At 39.2% G+C, this 21,491-nt stretch overlaps 1 protein-coding gene across 1 annotated transcript; it reads right to left on the bottom strand.

Annotated features, from left to right (window-relative positions):
- Nucleotides 1–11,237: 11,237 nt before the first annotated feature.
- LOC310830804 (vomeronasal type-2 receptor 26-like) lies at nucleotides 11,238–20,859 on the bottom strand (the record flags this gene model as incomplete). Its single annotated transcript, XM_083710642.1, has 7 exons — nucleotides 11,238–12,139; nucleotides 12,622–12,748; nucleotides 14,464–14,685; nucleotides 14,787–14,801; nucleotides 17,036–17,884; nucleotides 19,608–19,899; nucleotides 20,717–20,859. 7 exons carry the CDS (start codon nucleotides 20,857–20,859, stop codon nucleotides 11,238–11,240), a joined length of 2,550 nt encoding a protein of 849 aa, XP_083566768.1.
- Between the last annotated feature and the right edge of the window lie 632 nt (nucleotides 20,860–21,491).

Genomic DNA, 21,491 nt, shown 5'->3' with positions numbered 1-21,491 from the left:
TATTTTTAATCCCTTTCCTAACTGATCCTTCATATGGGATTTAGCTTTTTCTCAGCTGCTGCTCACTAATTCAACATATCCATTGAGCTATCATGATGAATGCCAGTTATCTTGGGCTTGCCAATCTGAAGATTGGCGGTTTGAATCCCTGCGATGGAGTGAGCTCCCATTGCTCTGTCCTAGCTCCTGCCAACCTAGCAGTCCGAAAGCATGCCAGTGCAAGTAGATAAATAGGTAGGAAGGTAAGTGGCATTTCCGTGTGCTCTGGTTTCCATCAAGGTGTTCCATTGCAGCAGAAGCAGTTTAGTCATGCTAACTACATGACCTGGATAGTTGTCTATGGGCAAATGCCGGCTCCCTTGGCCTGAAAGCGAGATGAGTGCCACAACTCCATAGTCACCTTTGACTGGACTTAACCATCCAGGGGTCCTTAACCCTTATCTTTATTGGTCAGTCATTGTCTGCTATAACCCCATTGGGTACATGTGTGCAGTCAGGGCTTTCTGTCTCATTGTGCATCACCTCTCACTTATTAACAGTGAACCATATTTGCTATTTTGTTGCCCATTCAGCCAGTGTGGAGACTCCCTTTAGAAGCCTATCACAATCCTTTTTCTGGTTTTGGCACTTGCATGCTAGTCTTGACTAGGGAAGGGATTCCCACCAATGACAGCATGTTCCCTCAGATGTTCCCTCAGATAATCCAGAACTTTGACACTAGAATGTTACTTAAAAGGTTTTATTTATTTAACAATTTTAGTCACAGCTTTTTGGCTCAGATTATTTAAATCATTTTTTCTCCTTTCTACTTGTTTGTTTGTTTGTTTTTATTATATTGCTCCATTCCTAAGTCACGCCATAAATATATTTCTCCAGGCAATTTTCAAAAACAAAAATACTTAAACAATTTAAAATTCCCCATCAACAAGGATATAATTAGCTAAAGCAGCACTAGGACTATTATTATAAATCAGACCAGAAGGCTAAAATTGACACATTCAATATATTCAATGGTTTAATCTCAACTTTATAATGCATAGTAGTAATGCCACATTGATGTTTCTTTCGTCGGGCTCTTTTGGTTACAGTTCAATGATGGCACAATGATCCTGAATGAAAAAGAAAATATCTCAGGAACAGTTGTGACAGAGTTCGTGCTGATTGGCTTCTCTAGTCTGCAGAAGATGCAGCTTCCACTGTTCTGCCTCTTCCTGGTCATATATGTGTTGTCAGTAATTGGCAATGGTCTGATCATCCTCATAATCCGCCTCGACGCCCGCCTCCATACCCCTATGTACTATTTTCTCAGCAACCTTGCCTGGTTGGAGATGATCATCACCACCACAGTCACACCTAAGATGCTCAGCCTTCTCATCACAAAGAAAAAAACGATCTCCTTCTTTGGATGTGCTGTTCAGCTAACACTGTACTTCCTTTGTGGGACCACAGAAGTTCTCCTATTAGGAATCATGTCTGTGGATCGCTACTTGGCCATCTGCAACCCACTGCGCTACACGGCCATCATGAGTAACCAGGTCTGCATGCTGATGATGCTTTTCTGCTGGTTTGGAAGTTTCTTTTGTGTTGCAATTAGTGCCGTTTTCAAGACAGGCCTTCCTTATTGTGGCCCCAATGTCATTGATCATTTCTTCTGTGATACTGGCCCCTTGTTAAAGTTGGTCTGTGCAGACACCACTCTGGTTGAAACCGTAGAATTTTCCTCATCCTGTTTCACACTCCTGAGTTCCGTCTCTGTGACAGCTGTCTCCTACCTAAGCATCATTTTCACTGTGATCAGGATGCCTTCAGCGCAAAGCAGGAGGAAAGCCTTCAGCACATTCAGCTCCCATATCACTGTGGCCACCCTCTATTATGGCAGCTCCATATTCATCTATGTCAGGCCACCTGGAAGTTCTTCTATGAATTTTAATAAGGTGGCCACTGTGTTCAACTCTGTGATAACTCCATTCCTTAATCCACTCATCTATAGCTTTAGAAACAAAGTGGTCAAGGATGTGCTAAAAGATGCAGTGAAGAAAATTGGTGCAATATTTAGGAAAACAGTCGATTAGGCATCTCTTGCTTCTTTGTCACTCAAGTTCTTAACTTAACTTAGAACCTTTCTGTTATGCCTTGTCAAATATCATCCTTTCTCAAGTACTTCTTAGAGGAGAAGGAACTGCAAAAATGCTTTGGATAATAAATATCAGATTTTTTGTGTCTGCTTCCTTAGCTGCTGCTAGCAGAGCACCATTTTGATGGCAGCACATCATGTATAAGCCAGCTGTCACTTCTGGGGTCACTAGCACCATCGGACAGAGACCTAGCTCTTGCAAAATGAGAAGATTGGAGTTTTAGTCCCAACTGTGATCAATAACACCTCATCAGAAAGCCCAATATTTATGATTGAGTTATCATTTTTGTGGACATTGTCATACTTCAGTAATTGCTTTCTTCTGCATTTTTTAATATCCAGAGTACCGAAACATTATTTAATGGTCTTAAATAAAGCCACAAACCATGTAAAAATGTTGAAATAGTTCATTTCTTCACAGTTTCTTTTCAATTCCTATAAGTTCAGGAGATGGAGTGAAATATCTTAATGAATACACTTGGTTTCCCAATAAATATAAGAAATACTCATGTCCGAAGGCTTGCAATAGACATTGCATCCAGGCAACAGTAATCTGGTAAATGATGTAAATCAGGCAGGCATTCCCACAGGAATTCAATGGCTGTGAGGTTTAACACAGAGAATTATTGTTAAATGTCAATATTCACTAGGTTTCTGACATGTTAACAATTACTATCCAAAATTTGGTGAATGTTACTCATACTAGTTTGCTTTAAAATGTTTATAGTAATATATATGAGCATTTAAATACTTTATTTGACATTCATAGAAATTGACAAAATTTGCATGTAAATGTTGACACCAACATTGATCAAATCTGGACATTTCCCACAACGGGGGGGGGGGGGGGCTGTGAACCTTCTTCATTGCTGGTCATTAACAACAGCTCTCTGTGAAGGAAAGGAGAATGGGTACAAACTCATGCCATCCACTACAGATTTCCTACCCCCATCCAATAATTAAAGTTCTAGATTTCAAATATCAAGGAACAAATGTAATAGAAACAATTGGAAGCTGGATTATTCCAATTATATAATTGTTGGGCCTATAATTTAAAATCTACTCGGTTAATATCTAAAAGCAGCAGGTTCTTGCATACCTATGTATATCTACCAACAATAACATCCTGAATATAAAATTTTATAGTGATGTTGATAAAAAGTTTAATAAATGTTACAGAATAACTAGAAATAACCAGCATATTATCAGTTTGTTTTAGTTTAAATCAGAGACATATGGTCTCCTAACACTCTTGGGAACCTTGAAATTTCAATGTTATTGTCTAGAATCTCTAATAGTTTCTGCATTCTGTATTCATTCCAAATTATTTGCTCCCACCCCCCATGAGAATAATTAACTTACTTCAACTTCATTTCAATTCTGTTGCTCCTTTTCATTAAAATGCTTTTCTTTATACATTCATTAAGATTTTTCACAACCCTCTTGACTGCAAGTTCTTTTGAGAAATGTAGGTAAAGACAATTGGAGTAATTGTCTTCAAGGGGTTTAAAGGGACATGATGCAGCAGTCGTGTATGCTGAATTTTTCAACTTTCATAATCCAAAAATTAGGGGTGCTAAAAGGTTGTAACATGACTTGGGAATTCAAATGGTATTTTTATTAAATTGATATAATTTAGTTTTGCTTGTTGAGTAAAATATAAAATTAGTAAAATTAGTAAAATTAATAAAAAATAGAATTCATTAAAAAGATTGTCAAGTACTTGCAGTTTTATTATTATTATTATTCAGCATTAGCTGACATTTTCAGAAGGTAAAATAAAATTCTTTGGTTTTCTAAAAGCAGTTTATGTGTTTCATCATCAAACATAAGTTTGCCAAGCAAAATGTGCAATCACTGAAATAATAGCGGATTTGAATTTCTTGCACCTTAAAACATATTTTTAACCCATTTTGCTTCAGGATTTTTGTATAAGGTGCACCTACTCCTTGCATTCATGACAACAGTGTTTTCCTCCTGGACATAATTAATGTTCTCCTGTATAAACACCTGATGGACTTGAAAAAATAAATTGTATCACTAGTCAAGGCACTTAACTGACCTTCAAACTTGCCATTGCAGACCGTGGAATGGATTCCATTTCCTCATTGGGAGGTTTTAAGCAGAGGTTTGATGGCCATCAAACATGGATGCATTGCAAGTGATTGGACTAGATGACCCTCAGGGTCCCTTCCGAATCTACAATTCTGTGATTCTATGATTTTTTCAGAATATTCTGACTCTGAACACTGTTTTTCTATATAAGAAAAAGTGCTCATAAATCCCATCATTTACAAACAATTGCACCTCTGCACCCCCATTTTATACACTAGTAAGAACCACATAATGTGGTAAATACAGAAAAAAGGGACTACTACAATGGTCACACGTGTTTCCACTTTATTTGTGAAGAAAAATATGTTAAGCATCTCTTTGCATAACTACAGAGTGACTTGGTTGCTTGGTTGCCATAGGAACTAATGATTGGAAGGGGAGCAGAAGGGCACAGGCCCTCCCAATGCCTTCTCCAGGAAAGGGAAAATGTTATCTGCTCTGAGGTTTTTGCCTCATGTGATGGTGGGTCAATAGTAAGCACCTACCTGCCAATGGGGGTGGCTGGTGCCTGGACTGAGGGGGGCATTTACAAGCATGCGCGCACAAACACAGACACACACACATGGCTAGCAAGAGTGTAATTTACATAGGCAGGGGCAACATGTTGATATCCCCTTACCTGCACTCCCTCCTGTTCATGTAAATTATGCTTCCCTCTGCAACTTTGGGGCATATCGGGGCTAGTGTGATATGAATGAGCAAGATGGCACTTTCTGTGTGTGTTGTCCCCCCTGCAATCACAATGCAAAATTTTGCAATGGTGGAGGATTCAGCAGCTGTGGGTAACCTTCAGGGCAGCTACAAGGAAGACCCACCAGGGTTGTGAGTAGCCCACATGTTCTTTCGACTTTTGCCTCTGTGATGGTGAATGGAAAACCCTGGCACCTGGAGGATCTGGGGAGCCCAGTCTATCTCTGGTCATGGCAGTGAGATCAGACATCAAGGTTTCACACAGCTGAATCTCAAGGGTTGTGATAGGAATCCCCATGTGATTGTCCTCGCTTTAATGATCCACAAAGAGCCTGAAATAGGCTACTGTAATCAAGTACCGGTATGTTGTGTTTAAAAGCTGCTCCAGTCGGCAATTAATTAACAGTTCAGGGTGTATATGGATATTTCCTTTTTTTTGCTGCATATAATTTTGTAATTTTCACTAGTTAAATCAGGATTTTATTTTATTTTATTTATTTATATTATTTTCTTAATTTTTAATCCTCTTTTAAAAGAGGACCTGTGGAACATGTGTACTCTGTATTCACAGGGCCTCTTTTAAAGGACTCATCCTGTATTTCGACTGCGTCAGACCAACACGGCTACCTACCTGAATCTAGGATTTTGTTTGTCAGACTATGACTTGAAAGGCAAATGGTGATGATGAGATACCTCAACATAGTTTAATAGCTTTCGGTTTATGGTTTTGAAGTTGGAGCCATACAGAAAGGGACATGGCGAGAGCTGCTAAACAACAAAGATAAACTAAACTGTTTTTGATTTGATCAGCTTTTGAGTTTCTCATCTAGAAAATCTGGAACATATTTTTTTGCCTTCAGCTGTTGCCCCACTCCAATGCCTTGTGTCACTGTTGTGCTGTAAGTATTGATGGTTTCATATTGTCATCCATTTTAGAATTCATTTAGAACATGAGGCTAATTCCCTGCCTCTTCTCTGTTTTGGATGCAATTAGCAACAATGAATGAAAGGAAAAAATATGGGGAGTGAGCAATGGTTTCCATGATCAACAATATTTTAGTAAGATCTTTCTTTGGGGGATAAATGTGTTTAAAGCAGGTTTGGGGAACCTTTCACTCTCCAGATGTTACTGAAATACAACTTGGATCATTACTGGCCATTGACCATGCATGCTGGGGCTGCTGGGAGTTGTAGTTCAGCAATATTTGGAGGACCAAATATTCCCCATATCTGGTTTATAGCATGTTTGATCCAAGGATTCCATGTCTGTTGGATCTCCCTGACTTCAACTCAGCCACTGTAAAAGCAGTCTGTGGGTTAGCTGGCTATGGGGTTGTTCATAACCAATGCTAAAATGCATTTCATTGATCTTTTGTTCTTATTTCAAATTTCTATACGAATCCTCATATTTACTTTGATTTGTGCATTAGACAAAAATTTATGGCAAATGATTGATGGGCATGATGATAGTAGCCACAAATGTTGGGTTCCTTGAAGTTTATTGCATGGCTTTTGAGGGGGAAGAGGGAACTGAGAATAATCTTCCATATCTGTCATGACATTCACATAAAAATTCTGTAATAATAATAATAATAATAATAATAATAATAATAATGTCCCACCCATCTGACTGGGTTTCCCCAGACACTTCTGTCTTTAAAAGACAAAATATACAGACTATAAATAATCCAATAAATCAATAGAAAACAACAACAACAACCAGTTTACAGCTATATCTGAATTAAAATAAACACCAACTCCAACAAATTTAATCAACCCCAATCCAGCAAAAACAAAACAGAGGAACCAAAATTAAAACAAAATAGTTTGGATATAAATTGTATGGATTTTGTATGCAATTTATTTGTTGCACCAAGTCTTTAGTTAGTTGGTGATTGTGTGCATTGAAGTAAGATTCAATGTTCTGTTTTCTGAAAGAAGAATCTTACCAAAACTATTTTATCAGAAATGTTTGGCCCAGATTTCTTATATCATTCTTGTTCTTTCACTCTTTTTATTGTGTCCAGCCTCATATGCACAATCCTTAGTGACATCACACTTTTATGGGGGGGTTCTGGTTACAGTTCCATGGCACAATGATCCTGAATGGAAAAGAAAATATCTCGGGAACAGTTGTGACAGAGTTTGTATTGCTTGGCTTCTCTAGTCTTCAGGGGATGCAGCTTCCACTGTTCTGCATCTTCCTGGTCATGTATACATTATCATTAATTGGCAATGCTCTGGTCATCCTCATAATCCGCCTTGACTGCCGCCTTCACACGCCCATGTACTATTTTCTGAGCAAACTCTCCTGGCTGGAGATTATCATCACCACCACAGTCACACCTAAGATGCTAAGCCTCCTCATCACAAAGAAAAAAACCATCTCCTTTTTTGGATGTGCTATCCAGATAACACTGTACTTCCTTTGTGGGACCACAGAAGTTCTCCTGCTTGGGGCCATGTCTGTGGATCGTTACTTAGCCATCTGTAACCCACTGCGCTACACGGCCATAATGAGTAGCCAGGTCTGCATGCTGATGATGCTCTTCTGTTGGTTTGGAGGCTTCATTTGTGTAGCTCTTGGTATCATCTTCAAGTCGGGACTACCTTACTGTGGCCCCAATGTCATCGATCATTTCTTCTGTGACACAGCCCCGTTGACACTGTTACTCTGTGCAGACACCACCCTGGTTGAAAATATTGAATTTGCCTCATCTTGTTTCACACTCCTGAGCTCCGTCTCTGTGACAGCCATCTCCTACCTCTGCATCATTGTTACTGTCATCAGGATGCCCTCAGCCCAAGGTAGGAAGAAAGCCTTCAGCACCTGCAGTTCTCATATCACTGTGGCCTCTCTCTATTATGGCAGCTCCATATTCATCTATGTCAGGCCAGCTGGAAACTCTTCTATGGATTTTAATAAGGTAGCCACTGTTCTTAACACTGTGGTTACTCCTTTACTTAATCCAATTATCTATAGCTTTAGAAATAAAGTAGTCAAGGATGTGCTAAAAGATGCAGTGAAGAAAATTGGTGCAATATTTAGGAAGACAATTGATTAAGCACTTGCTTTCCCAAACATCATGGATTGAACTCGTGACCCCTTAGTACCCTTGATCTTAATATAGTAACCTTTCTGATCTGCCTTCTCCATTGTCGTGCCTTCCCAAGTATTCATTCAGCTAGAAGAGATTGATAAGGCCTTTGGACAATAAATATCATATGTTCAGTGGCTGCTTTCTTCAGTTCTCTCTTCTTTTTCTCTACAGACAGAGATTCTGCACCAGCAAAATGAGAAGCCTGCAGTGTAGGAACTTAAATGTGTATGAGTAATTCATTTGTAAACTGAGCAGGCAGGGTCAACAGGATAGAGGAAACAGGAATGTTTTGATGGAATATTGATGGAGGGGATGAACAAACTGTACCCCAGGGCAGACTTATGTAATCTTTCATAAAATGGCACCCTGCACAAGGCCAGAATTCAGCACCACAAAAGAGATATTCATGTCTTTTTTTCAGCTGCAACTTGCGAGAACTCCGTTTTGGCATCTCTCAAGTGCCCGCCATTGCCATAATAAGAGAACAAGCTTTCATTCATTCATTCTTTCATTCAGCTAGGTGTTTATGGTCAGTGTTTGAAATTCCCATTGTTCTAGGTGTATTTTGCTAGAGGGAATTTCATTAGATTGAGCAGTTTCTGATCTCTGTATGTAGTACTGTGCCTAAGATTTCAGATTAAAACTGCAGAGTGGGAGGAAAGGGGAACCTTTTTCTGCCTTCCCACTTCCAGCTACTCTCTGAAGGCTGGAGAAGAGACCCTCTTAAGAATATTAGGGGAAGGACTAGATCATGGGAAAAATGAACATAATATTTTAGCTGCAGTTCATTCATTTTCAGCTTTGTATTCTTCTTATAAAAAAGTGTGCCTAGACATTCTGTTGTGCCCATAACCTAGGTTTATGGTGCCATTAGCTCATAGCTTTCATCTGTGAAGCTGTGTAATTTATCTATTTGCCTACCTTAATCAGATAGGATAAGGTTATAACACAATATCAGGTCTCCCAATAGCATACAGCATCGACTTTAATTCTTCACCTCTCAGCTTTTTATTCCAGACAGCTGCAAATCTCAGAATAGGGTGTTCTAGTCTGACTTCTGTATAACTTACTGTCACATAGATTGATAAAACACCAACCTCATTTTCTCCCAAGGTGAGATAGGAGCCTTCTCCCATAATAACCCATTTAAGAACCATGAATTGATTAGGAAGACAATAATGTACAAAAATGGATACACTATATGATGTGCAGACATACTGCCAATATATTCATTTTGTTGTGTTTTTATTATGTTGGAAGCCACCCAGAGTGGCTGAGGCAATCCAGTTAGATGGTGGGGTATAAGCAATAAATTGCTGTTGTTTTCAATTATTTGTATGACTAGTTTAAAAGTTCATTCAATTCCATGGGTTGAATGCTGGTGGGGATTTATTCTGCTTCAGTTCCCTCCCTCCTTTGTTCTGGTTTCTTTCTCCTTTATGTACCATCTCACTCCATCTCCCCTCCTGAAGTCAGAACTATGCCTTTAAATATTCTTATATTCATATAAGACAATGCGATATATTTTATTCAAATTCTGTTAAATGATGACATAATATATGCAAAAAAGTGTGAAAATCAGTTCATTATTTGTAGCTCTGCTTCTTTGTAAAATTATGTAATTTCTGGGTATGATGAGTTATAGTCACTAACTAAAGGGACGATATTCCAGTAAATGTCAGGAATGCTTCTGTCACAAAACATGTGATTGACATCGTAACATGACCCAGTGTGGTATAGTGCTTAAGTGCGGTAGTCTCGTAATCTGGTGAACCGGGTTCCCCTTCCCTCTCCTCCACATGCAGCTGCTAGGTGACCTTGGGCTAGTCACACTTCTTTGAAGTCTCTCAGCCCCACTCACCTCACAGAGTGTTTGTTGTGGGGGAGGAAGGGAAAGGAGAATGTTAGCCGCTTTGAGACTCCTTTGGGTAGTGATAAAGCGGGATATCAAATCCACTAACAGCTGACATTCACAGATTTCATCAGGGGTTTAATACTTTTTCATTTAAATTTATTCATTTAAATTTCATTTAAATTACATTGACTCTCATCAAATTTATTTCTTATAATGTGTATGCAAACAGGGGAAGGAAAATGGAAACTATTTAAAATCAATAACTTTAAAAAATATTTCTAAATCCATTCCATGTCACCTTTATAGGCATGAAGGAAGAATGAGGACAAACACACATGGCCCACTTCAGATTTCCTTAATAGAGTCAAACATTAATGTATTATCAGGCTATTTTAGTTCATTTTGATGATACAGTGGTATCTCGGGTTACAGACGTTTCAGGTTACAGACGCCACAAACCCATAAAAAGTACCTCGGGTTAAGAACTTTGCTTCAGGATGAAAACAGAAATTGTGTGGCAGTGCAGCCGCAGTGGGAGGCCCCATTAGCTAAAGTGGTACCTCAGGTTAAGAACAGTTTCAGGTTAAGAACAGACCTCCAGAACAAATGAAGTTCTTAATCCGAGGTACCACTATATTTGGTCTCCTAGCTCCCTCGAAAGTGGTGAGGCTCCAACATTATTTTCTACAACCTCAAATATGTTCTGCATTCATTCAAAACACTGAATTATTTGTTTTAGTGCCTGTGGGATTAATTAATATACCCCAACTTCATTACTATTCTATAAGGACAGTTAGTTCATTAAAATGTGTTATATTAAGATCCTCCATAACTCTCCTAACAAAAAAAGGTTATTTTGAAACCTGCTGATCATCAATAGAAAATGACCAAAACCAATTCAGCTGATATTAACAATAAGAATATTCCACCAACCCTAATTTAAACATATAAATATTGACATTTCATAAGTGAAAATAATGCCTATAATTTTCCGCAGCATTCATATTATTTAATGTCAGATCCAGGTTGGCCCAAGGCTGAACTGGCCATTACCTTTGTCTAGTCAGGGAGGAAACAAACAAAAATCCATTCCAAAAGAAAAAGAAAGTTGTGGTGTCCTATGGGCTGATGTAAGATAGCTGTACCTCTGGAGAGCGTCTATTTATTTCTACACTCCAAAAGTGGAGACCAAACAACATCTGTAAATGAATTCCTAAATCCTTGAGCACTGATCATCTGTTTTTAAAGCTCAATGAAGGAAAGATTTCAGCTTAGAATTCCAAACCAGTAAAGAACTCACATGAGTATCTCAGAAGAAATATATGACCCAAGCTACTAACTTCTACTTCATTCTCCTTCCTAAGTACTTCTTGCTGTTCAGTTCAGGCTTCATGACAATTATATAGCATTTAGGAAAAAAGATACAGCCCAATAATCCAGCACTAGAGGCTAAAATGGAGAAGATCTCCACAGCCACCATGTATTTTCCCTTTGTGCTCAGGTAAGTTGGCACAAAGGAGACCCACACACTGCAAAACACCAACATGCTGAAAGTGATGAACTTGGCTTCATTGAAAGTGCTGGGCAAGTCCCTAGCAAGAAAAGCCACAGCAAAGCTGACAAGAGCCAGAAATCCCAGGTACCCAAGAACAGAATAAAACATAGGGACAGACCCTTCATTACATTCAACCACAATTTCTTTAGCCAAAGAGTCCATGTCCAAATGTGGGAATGGGGGAGCAGTACAGAGCCACACAGTACAAAGAGCTCCTTGAATGAAGGAACAGGAGAAAACAATAGAAGCTGCCAGTCTTTTCCCCACCCAGTTCCTTATCCTGGATCCTGGTTTTGTGGCGATAAATGCTAAAGCCACTGTGATGGTTTTTGCCAACACAGCAGAAACAGCCACAGTGAAGATGATGCCAAAAGCTGTTTGCCTTAGGAGGCAGGTTACTTCCTGTGGCCTTCCAAAGAACAGCATGGAGCAGAGGAAGCAAAGCAAAAGGGCGATGAGCAGAGTGTACGTGAGACCACGATTGTTGGCTTTAACAAGGGGAGTTTCCTTGTATTTAATGAATATTTTAAGCACCAAAGCAGTGATCACAGAAAATGAAAATGCCATGAAAGCTAAAGTGATGCTCAAATTTTCATCATAGGACAGAAAGTGTGACATCTTGGGGATACATCCATCTTGGTCTTCATTTGGATACTGATCTTCTGGGCATTTTATACATTTGTCCATCTCTGGGGACAAAACATACAATCACAAATCAATTCAATGAAATTAGCACAATTGCCCATATATGTAGAGGAAAAGGCATGATCACAACTCAGTCAATGAAACTAGCACATGGGTAGATGTCTGAACTATACAGAATACTGGAAAAGCAATGTTCACAATCATGCAGAAAGAGACTTCTACATGTACATATGCCTACAAAATTCTCATATCTAAATATAGGGTTTAACACTGCAAGCTTTATCATCTAAATCCACACAAACAGCAGATTGTAATATGAGAGGTAATAAACCAGGGACGGAAGTTGAGGGATGTCAGTAGGGAAAGGGGGAAAGTGAAACTTGAATGTAATGCAATGATTGCAGATATTGTTATACGAGAAAAAAACTCAATAAAAATGACTAAAAAATAAATCCACACAAACTTAACTGAGCCACTGGTGGTGAAGGGGGAATCATGTTCATGTGATAACATGGTTGACACTTGCCTTTTGGATTAGAAATCTTCCCTTCTGCACATGGGTCACAATCGTAGCAACAGAATGGCTCCCCCTCCTTCTTTTTTCTCACAAACCCTGGATGACACACGTTATTACACACAGAAGAAGGTGGTGTCTATTCAGAAATGCAATGAAGGAAAGGGCTAGTATACTGAGGGTGTGCATCAACTGGTTGTGTGCTACCTAGATTACAAGGTAAATAGGAATGGTCTGAGTTTTTCTCATGCCCAAATTGAGGGTGTATTGAGCTGGATCATGAACGCTCTAATGGTCTGAGTCACTCTGGTACTAGGTTGCATAAAAATTGCCACATTTCTAAAGCAAGGGCTGCATTGCTTTTCACATGGATATACTGTATTTTGCATTTGTTTTCACCACCATCATTATCTCTTTGCAGGGGGAACATAGGAAAGAGTCATAGGAATCTGCCATTTACTGATAGATACATTGATCCATCTAGTTCAGTCTTGTCTTCTACCTGCGTACAAAACAGATGATCTACCGATAAGCTATGGCTCTTCCTCATAGAGAGATCTATCCAGCAAAAAGTAGCTGTATTCCCAAAACTCCTTGGGGTAGGAAGAAGCCCACCCACATCAATGATTCTTGGAATAGCAGGGTTTTTACTGGGCCATGACATTTTCACCACCCAACTCTTTCATGAGGATCAATGACCTCTTTTGACCACCACCCCTTCCCCTATGGGATTCAGTGAAGCAATAACTTTTTTCCATGGTGAAGAGGCTGTATCTGCAAAATACAGATACTAGATGAATCTTGTGACTGGTGCACACCTGTTGTATATTCTTATCTCTATGGATCAATCACATTGAAAGTAATGGCATAAGAGAGGATACAGGTTCGATGCAAAATAAGTTCATCATTTCTGGGTCAAGAGATGTGCTCTCCTACAATGCACATTACACAAAGTTTCACTGTCCTAATGCTTGCTCCATTGAGGCCTTATAGAAGGCTGGTGACTTATATGACAAGGGACAAATGAAACACGAACTATTCTATATATTCCCCTTCTAGTTATTTCTAGCTTAATAAATATTTCAATGCAGTTAACATCATTAAAAATCCCTAAAGACTAAAATATGTGTTATAAATGAATAGCTTAAAGAAATACATTTTCCTTTTTTTTTCATTTTAAGAGAAAATGCGTTTAAATGTGTTCCTTGGGCTTTTTTTGACATTGCAAATTAATCAGAAACAGCCAGATCAAACTAGGAGTGGTGCTCTGGACTGATAATGACCCTCACTTTGTGCTGAACCTCCTGCCCCATTGCTCTTCAGGACATGTATGTTCTCTATTTACATTTTAAAGAATATGTGCATTAATTGCATTCTAACCATTAACATCATACTCAGTTTGGCCCACTAACCTCATATGGCAAGCATGTTCTCTAAGAGGAACAAGCCCAAACTTCATTGATTCCATGTCCTACATTACTCCACTAGGCTTCAACACAGTGTTTGAATAAAGGACATAACAGTTTGCAAAATATTACTTTATTACATACCAATAGTTCACAACATTTCCTATGCTGAGTTGACGACAGGTGCTCTGTACTCTCCACAGAGATCTACTTTAAATTGTTAAAATTACTTATTTAGAAATCTTTCAGGTGAAAGAACTGTGAATGAGTGTTTCCATATATTTTAAAGTGAAAATTTCCTATAAGTGAGTATTTTCAAATACATTTGTAAACCACCTTAAAGACCTAGATGATTGGATATAAATCTGGCAAATAAATAAATACATTGAGGATTCATACTAGAATATTCACTGATATTTTGTACCGGAAACCAAATGTCAGACCATACCTGGTTAAACACTTTGTGCCATGTGATGATCTCTTCGTTAATGGTGAACTGTCTGCCACCCCATGGACCCATCCTCCCTACTTTCACCTTCATGAAAGATTGATTTGGGAAAGTAATCCAGTTTATAATATCAAATCCACTTTCTAATTCACCTTTTTCATTCAGAGACATCTGATCCCCAATGCTGTTATTAAAAGAGATGCTCCTCAAGAAATGATGAAGCTAAATTTGAAGAGGTAAAATCATTTTTTAAAAAAATAAAAGACAACCATAAAAATATTTTTACAACATCATTCAATTTTTTTTGCTTATTTTGGTCATACCTGTAGTCCACTTTTCTAATACAAGACAATTTAACAATAGTTACAATCAAAAGTATGTGCCAATGAGAAGATTTAGTTGAGACGTGAATCAGTGCTTTGCAATGTAGTTTGATTCAGTCTGAACTTATTTGGAGGCTTCTCCATTAACTCAGGAAATGGGATAGCTCATACCTAGAATTAACTTAGTTGGTCTTTAAGGTGCTACTGGAAGGATTTTTTTTTATTTATTTTTTTTACTATGGCAGACCAAGACGGCTACCTATCTGTATCAGGAAATGGGGGCAGCTGCCTCATTTTTCTGTCCTCCATTCACTTCTTGGAAATAAAAAAAAACTACATAAAATTTATTTTCCTTTTAACAAAAATAGATGTAATTTGAACAGCACATAAATTTATCCACAACCTTTGTGCTAGGCACCTCTTACATTGATTTTGGGGTGGAAGGAACAGAAAGGGGACATACTTTCCTGGGCAAGATTGTTCTGTCTAACTATAAGCTTGACCTGCCAGTGAGAAACCCCACTCTGCCATCTGCTCTTTCTTCCCCCACCATCCCACCCTGGTATCAGGTAAGCTTGGAGCAGGAAGGAAACTGAATCTGATTAGAAAGCCTCATCCTTATCTCCTTTGTCAATTGTGGGCCAATTTTAGCAGGTTGCTGGGAATGAACACCTGTCAATCAGCTGACATCACACTGACAGCAGGTATTGATTGTTAGGACCACAAAGCACCATTCAGGGCTTCCAAAGAGCCTCGTGTGGTACTTTAAAACACTGCTGATCAGTTGAGGTTTACAGTTATTGTCTATCAGCTGATCAGCTGTGATGTTGAACCTGCTTTCTGCAGAGATTGGCTGTATGTTTGAGTTCCCCACAAGGAACTCAGTCACACAACAAATCCAACATGCTCAAAGCTGATAGGTAGCAACTTAACTGATAGGTAGCAGATAGGTAGCAACTTAACCCTGCTTTCTGTAGGGATAAGCTTCACAACAAGGAATTCTGACACTTAGCCATTCCAACCACATATCTATCTGGGGAAAAACTGGGAAATTAAAGCTAGGTGTTTGGTGCTGTGGTTAACACAGTATTTAAACATAAAGGCAGCTGGCTGGGAGGCTGCCTGCTCTTGATGGGGTTACATTCCTTCTGAAGAATCAGGTACATAGCTTGGAGGTATTTCTGTATCCTCTGCTGTCACTTGAGGCTCATGTGGCCTCGGTGGTGCAGAGTGCCTTCCATCAGCTTCAGCTTGTGGCCCAGCCTAACTTCTGTTGTCTATGCTCTGGTAACCTCTAGGCTAGATTACTGCAACACATTAAATATAGGGCTGCCTCTGAAGGTGGTGTGGAAGCTTCCGCTGGTGCAGAATTCAGCAACCAGCTTGCTCACAGGGACAAGACGCTTTGAGCATATGACACCAATCCTGACCTGACTTCGCTGGCTGCCACTTGTCTTCTAGGCCCAAGTCAAAGTGCTGACTTATAAAGACTTAAATGGCTCAGGACTGTACTACCTCGAGGACTGCCTCTCCCCATATAAACCACCCTGGGACATGCATTCATAATATGAGGCACTTATTCATGTGCCTTCTCCACCACGAGAGCTCCGGAGGGAGACAACATGAAAATGGGCCTTTTCTGTAGTGGCTTCCTATTTGTGAAATGCTCTTCCCAGGGAGGTTCATCTAATGACTTCTCTCTCTCTCTCTCTCTATATATATATATATAGACGCCAGGCGAAAACGTTCCCATTCAACTAGGCATTGGGCTGATGGATACTCCAAAGCCTTTTAAATATATTTGTGGGAAGGGCTGCGGTTATTGTTTCATTATTTTTGTATTATTTATTTACTTCTGTTTTTTATCTTGTGTTTTATTCTGAGAAGCACACTGAGGGGCAGTATATAAAATTCAAATAAATGTATTGCTATGGAAGAGATTGAAACCCAGCAATCTACTTCCCCCTCTAAGCCACAAGGTAATGGTGTTTTGGATGAAATAAATATATATTAGCCAGGGTCAGCCCATCTCATTTTGCCATCTGACGCAAAACAAGCATGTGGCACCCAACTCCATTGCCCAACAAAGCCTCACTTACTGGGGTCTTGCAGCAGTGGTAAAAGTGGGTGTGGAGCTCGCAGAACTGCGGCCCCATAGGATTCAACCACCAGAGTTGTCTGCTTCAGGCCAGCCATGTATTACACATTTTCTCATGATTGTCAAAATGCTTTGCTTAATTAAAAATTACCTGCCATGGTTGTGAGTTTGGAAGTGCTGCCACTGCTTTGTGCTTGAGATTTAATACATACATTGCATGTAAAGCATGGGCTAACACGTAGGCAGCGTTGTATATACTGTAGCTTTGGGGAGTCATGCTCATTTGAAAAAATGGTCCTGGAAGGCTCTCCAGCTTTTCCTGACCGGTGCAAGTTCTATATCTCTCTTCAGACTCCTGGGAATCTGGAAGTAAGCAGTCAAAAGCCTGCTGCCAAAAGTCCTTGATAAAACTGTCTCCACTGAGTGAGTAAGGATTTAAAGGCTGAAGGAAATGTTGGAATTTCTCTATCTGATTGGTGTGAACAGCAAAAGACAAGGCTCCTTGAAAGACTTCTATACTCCAGTTTCTGTTAAACTGTAGTGCTGGGAAGTCCCACTCAGCTGTCAAGATCCATACTCTTCCTAAAGATGTCTCTACCATATTTACTGTTTGTATTTGATACAGCAAGAATATAAAACGAAATATAGCTGCAGTTTCTGCAAATACAATAACTGCTTTTGCTTTGTGATCTTTAACAAAGCCGGCTATATCCCCTGATGTATGGTACTCATTAAGCAAGTTGGAAAAGTCTGTTGGAGATGGCATTATGTCGGTGAAAGCCAAACAAAGGCCATTCTGGGAAAGCTTTGGAACCAAGGTCTGCACAAAATTCTCTCCTTTATCATTGTCCGATGTAACAATCCCAACCCATGTCCACTGGAAATGCAGAAGTAATTGGATAATCAAATGGTACTGATACTCCTCATTGGGAACCACACGGTAGATGAAAGGGAACTGGGTTTTCATACTCTGAGAAGGACCAAATAAGAAATAAGAGACCTACAAGAAAAGAAAAGAAAAACATATTGCTGAAAACAGATTAGAAGTGTAGTGTGCTTTCTGAGAGGGTGCTTTCTGGATAAATATTATTGTTTTTCTCTCCCACATCAATTTCTCTCATTTTTAAGGGTTTTGAAACTGATTTGTCTACATTGCTTCATGGTATTCTAAAATATTATGACTATTAATAGCAGACTCTGCATCTTGCAGTGCTGAGGATCCTGAAAATGATTGGTTCCATTCCATTCCATAGTTCTAGGGCAAACACTGGACATGACACTCTAACTCATCCTTCAAGCAGTCCCCAAAGTATTTTGTAAAGGCAGAAATGTCTCTGTCCGAATTCTAGGATGTGAAAAGCAGAAATGATGAGAAGGCCTTTCTTGAGCTAAGTCAATACACCACTGTGAAAAACATATAGGATTTGTGACTCCTTGTGGGTAGGCACACAGGACAATCATTCACTGATTGGTATTCTTATCCTCTCTTCACTGTAAGGTCCCGGGTAAATTACAACATTGTGAAAATACAGTATTAAAATCAGTTAGAACAGTAAGCCTGTTCCTACCCAGATAGGGCTTGAGAACATGTCAAACCTTTACAACAACTCCTTCTGCAAGGTTTGGGAGAGCTGTTTTCATTGGTTGGTTTGTTTGAGACTCTGTCCTGCCATGTGATGCCCAAAGTGTCCCTGATGCAGCACATGTAGAAGACATTGAAGCATTGCTCCTGGTAGTTGTAAATTGCCCACAACTCACTTCTATAAAACAACACACAATCCTGGTAGACCTTCATCTTGATATTGGTAGTTAGAATCACATTCTCCCATACCCTTTTGGGGAGGTGAGTCGAGGCTGACTTGCCACTATGCTTGTTCAGTTCAGAATCGATTAAGAAATTGCTGGTGATGGAAGGACACAATCTTCTTGTGAAGCTTACATGGGAAGCCTATCTTGTTGAGCAGTGTGCAGAGTCCCTTTTGGCTGCCAAGGCCAAAGGCCTTCATTAGGTTTATGAAGGTGATGTAAAAGAGGCACCTGTGCTTTCGGCATTTTTCCTGCAGCTTACATAGTGAGAAAATCATGCTGATTGTTAACTTCTAAGTTCTAGTTACAGATAGGTAGCCGTGTTGGTCTGCCATAGTCAAAACAAAAAAAATCCTTCCAGTAGCACCTTAAAGACCAACTAAGTTAGTTCTTGGTATGAGCTTTCGTGTGCATGCACACTTCTTCAGATACACCATGTGGTCACCTCCCCAAAAGGGTATGGGAGAATGTGATTCTAACTACCAATATCTACCAGGATTTTGTGTTGCTTTCTAGAAGTGAGTTGTGGGCAATTTACAATCACCAGGAGTGATGCTTCAATGCCTTCTACATGTGCTGCATGTGGTGTATCTGAAGAAGTGTGCATGCACACGAAAGCTCATACCAAGAACTAACTTAGTTGGTCTTTAAAGTGCTACTGGAAGGATTTTTTTTGTTCTAAGTTCTAAATAGTGATTCAGGAGAGACTCTGTCGGTGAGATAGAAATTTCTAATATAGCCTACTTTGTGTCTGCCCCTTTCTCTTACAGTTTAACACAAAAAGAGCAATGGAACAAGTTTAATGGCCTTAAATTCAAAGAACCGTCTTAGCAGGCAAGATATACAACAATAAATACATTCTCTCTCACACACACTCAGTGTTCCTTGACAAGCTTCTCCATGCCTCACAAACATACCTGAGGAATCTTATAGGGGCTTAAGATGGTAGCCATGCAAAGGGAGGTGTCAGAGTCAAGTCCCCCAATGACAGCTATTATATTCTTCTTTGTATCACACTTGTAGTTGGGTACCATTTCTTTCAATTTGAAAAGAAGGTTCAGTGTAGTCTGGTAGGTCATCTTTTCATTGAAGTAGCTGTCATAGATGTGTAATCCTAATGTAACATTTGGTAAGATCTTGGGATCCTCATTAATCTCCTTCACTGCAAACACCAATGCTAGGACATGCTGGTAATATTTTGTCACTACACTGTAAAGAAAGCATAGGCCACATCACATCACAATAATGTTCCAGATATCATGAACTGCTTGCCATGTTCACATTGTTCTTCCGCAGGCATCTGCTTTCTGGCATGCACATCAGTAGAGTATAAAGCTTTAGAATCAATCTACACACACAGCTTCAAAAACATGAAAAATGTAAGCAAAAATATTGTGGTGAGTTAATTGTTTTAAATTATTTTTTAGTATTGCAAGATGCTTTTTCTGGCTGATAAAAGGAGCACAGTTAGACTCATAGAATTGTAGAGACGGAAGGGACTCAGAGGGTTATGTAGTTCAATGCCCTGCAAGACAGAGCTTGTCAACCTTTTGTGAAGGTGGAATTGTGTCAAAGCATCCTTCAATCAGTTCTGCCTCCGTGTTCATATTTTAAAATCAGAATGTAGAGAAGGCAATGAAATAAATCAGGAAATAAAGAGTTGTGGGAAATCCAGAAATGGAAAGAACTAATAATAATTTTGTGCCATTTCATATATTCTTGAAATATCCCTGGAAGCAAAAACAAAAAGGAGAAGAGTATATGATATATAACAGAGTATTGCTGATAAGGAGGTCGGGTGGATATTTAGAAATCTATAGCGAAATGGCAGACTCCTAAACAACTGCCTATATTCACAGTAGACCCACTGGAATTAATGTACTAAAGTTTCTCAAATGCATTGATTCCAGTGATTCTTATCTGAGTATGACCAAACCTAGATAGAACACTGTCTTTCTGTTATCTACCTGTGATTGTTAGAGTGTGACCATGAACATTTCTGGGAGTAAAATGATAATTTCCTTACAGGACATCTTCAATAAACTTTAAATTGGGGTGTTGCTTGAAGGATATAGTGTCAAAAAAGGAGAAGAATTGTGAAAATATACTGCCAATGATGAGGTCACCTTGCTGATAATACTCATGTGGGATCTGGAGGGCATCTCTCATGTTGCAAGTAAAGGGAAGTGCCTTGCAATCAGTTAGGGGAAGAAACACCAACCATACGATCAATAGGCACACCAACAATATCAGCATTACAACTGTAGGTGTGAATCTCTTTCTTCTGTAACAAAATCCACTGCTCCAACCTACTTCTTTAGTATACAATGTTCCCCTATTTAGAGCACACAGTCACAATGTCTCTACATTCTACTGGTTAATGGTGACACTTTGCATCCTATAAAACTCCCAGCAGCACTGCTTGTCCAGTCTGCCACCCTGCAGTCTGAAAAACAAAGGCACATTTCATACCTGTTTTCATCATGATTGCTTTTTATGAGAGTGGCCACTGAAAATACATGCCATCTTTGGCAAGGAAGAATATTGCCATAATTTTAGATAATTTTAGATAATTGCAGGGTTCACAATTAGGTCCCCAGTGCATTCTGCTCATAGAGTACAGAGCAGCTGAAGAAAACTTATTTATTAGTTGTAATCTCATAATTTTTGTTTATGGAGACAGGTACAAAACTAGGATGCGGTGTGGAATTATCCCAAGATAGCATGGACAATGGTGAAGTTGGAAGACTCTCAGATGACCCAAGGAATACATGACCAGTCATAACCTAAAGCAGCTACAC

This window comes from Podarcis gaigeae (genome assembly GCF_964106915.1).
Source record: "Podarcis gaigeae genome assembly, chromosome: 13".
Lineage (NCBI taxonomy): Eukaryota > Metazoa > Chordata > Lepidosauria > Squamata > Lacertidae > Podarcis > Podarcis gaigeae.
Note: the sequence above shows the minus strand (reverse complement) of the source record. Positions and strands in the feature narration are given on the sequence as shown.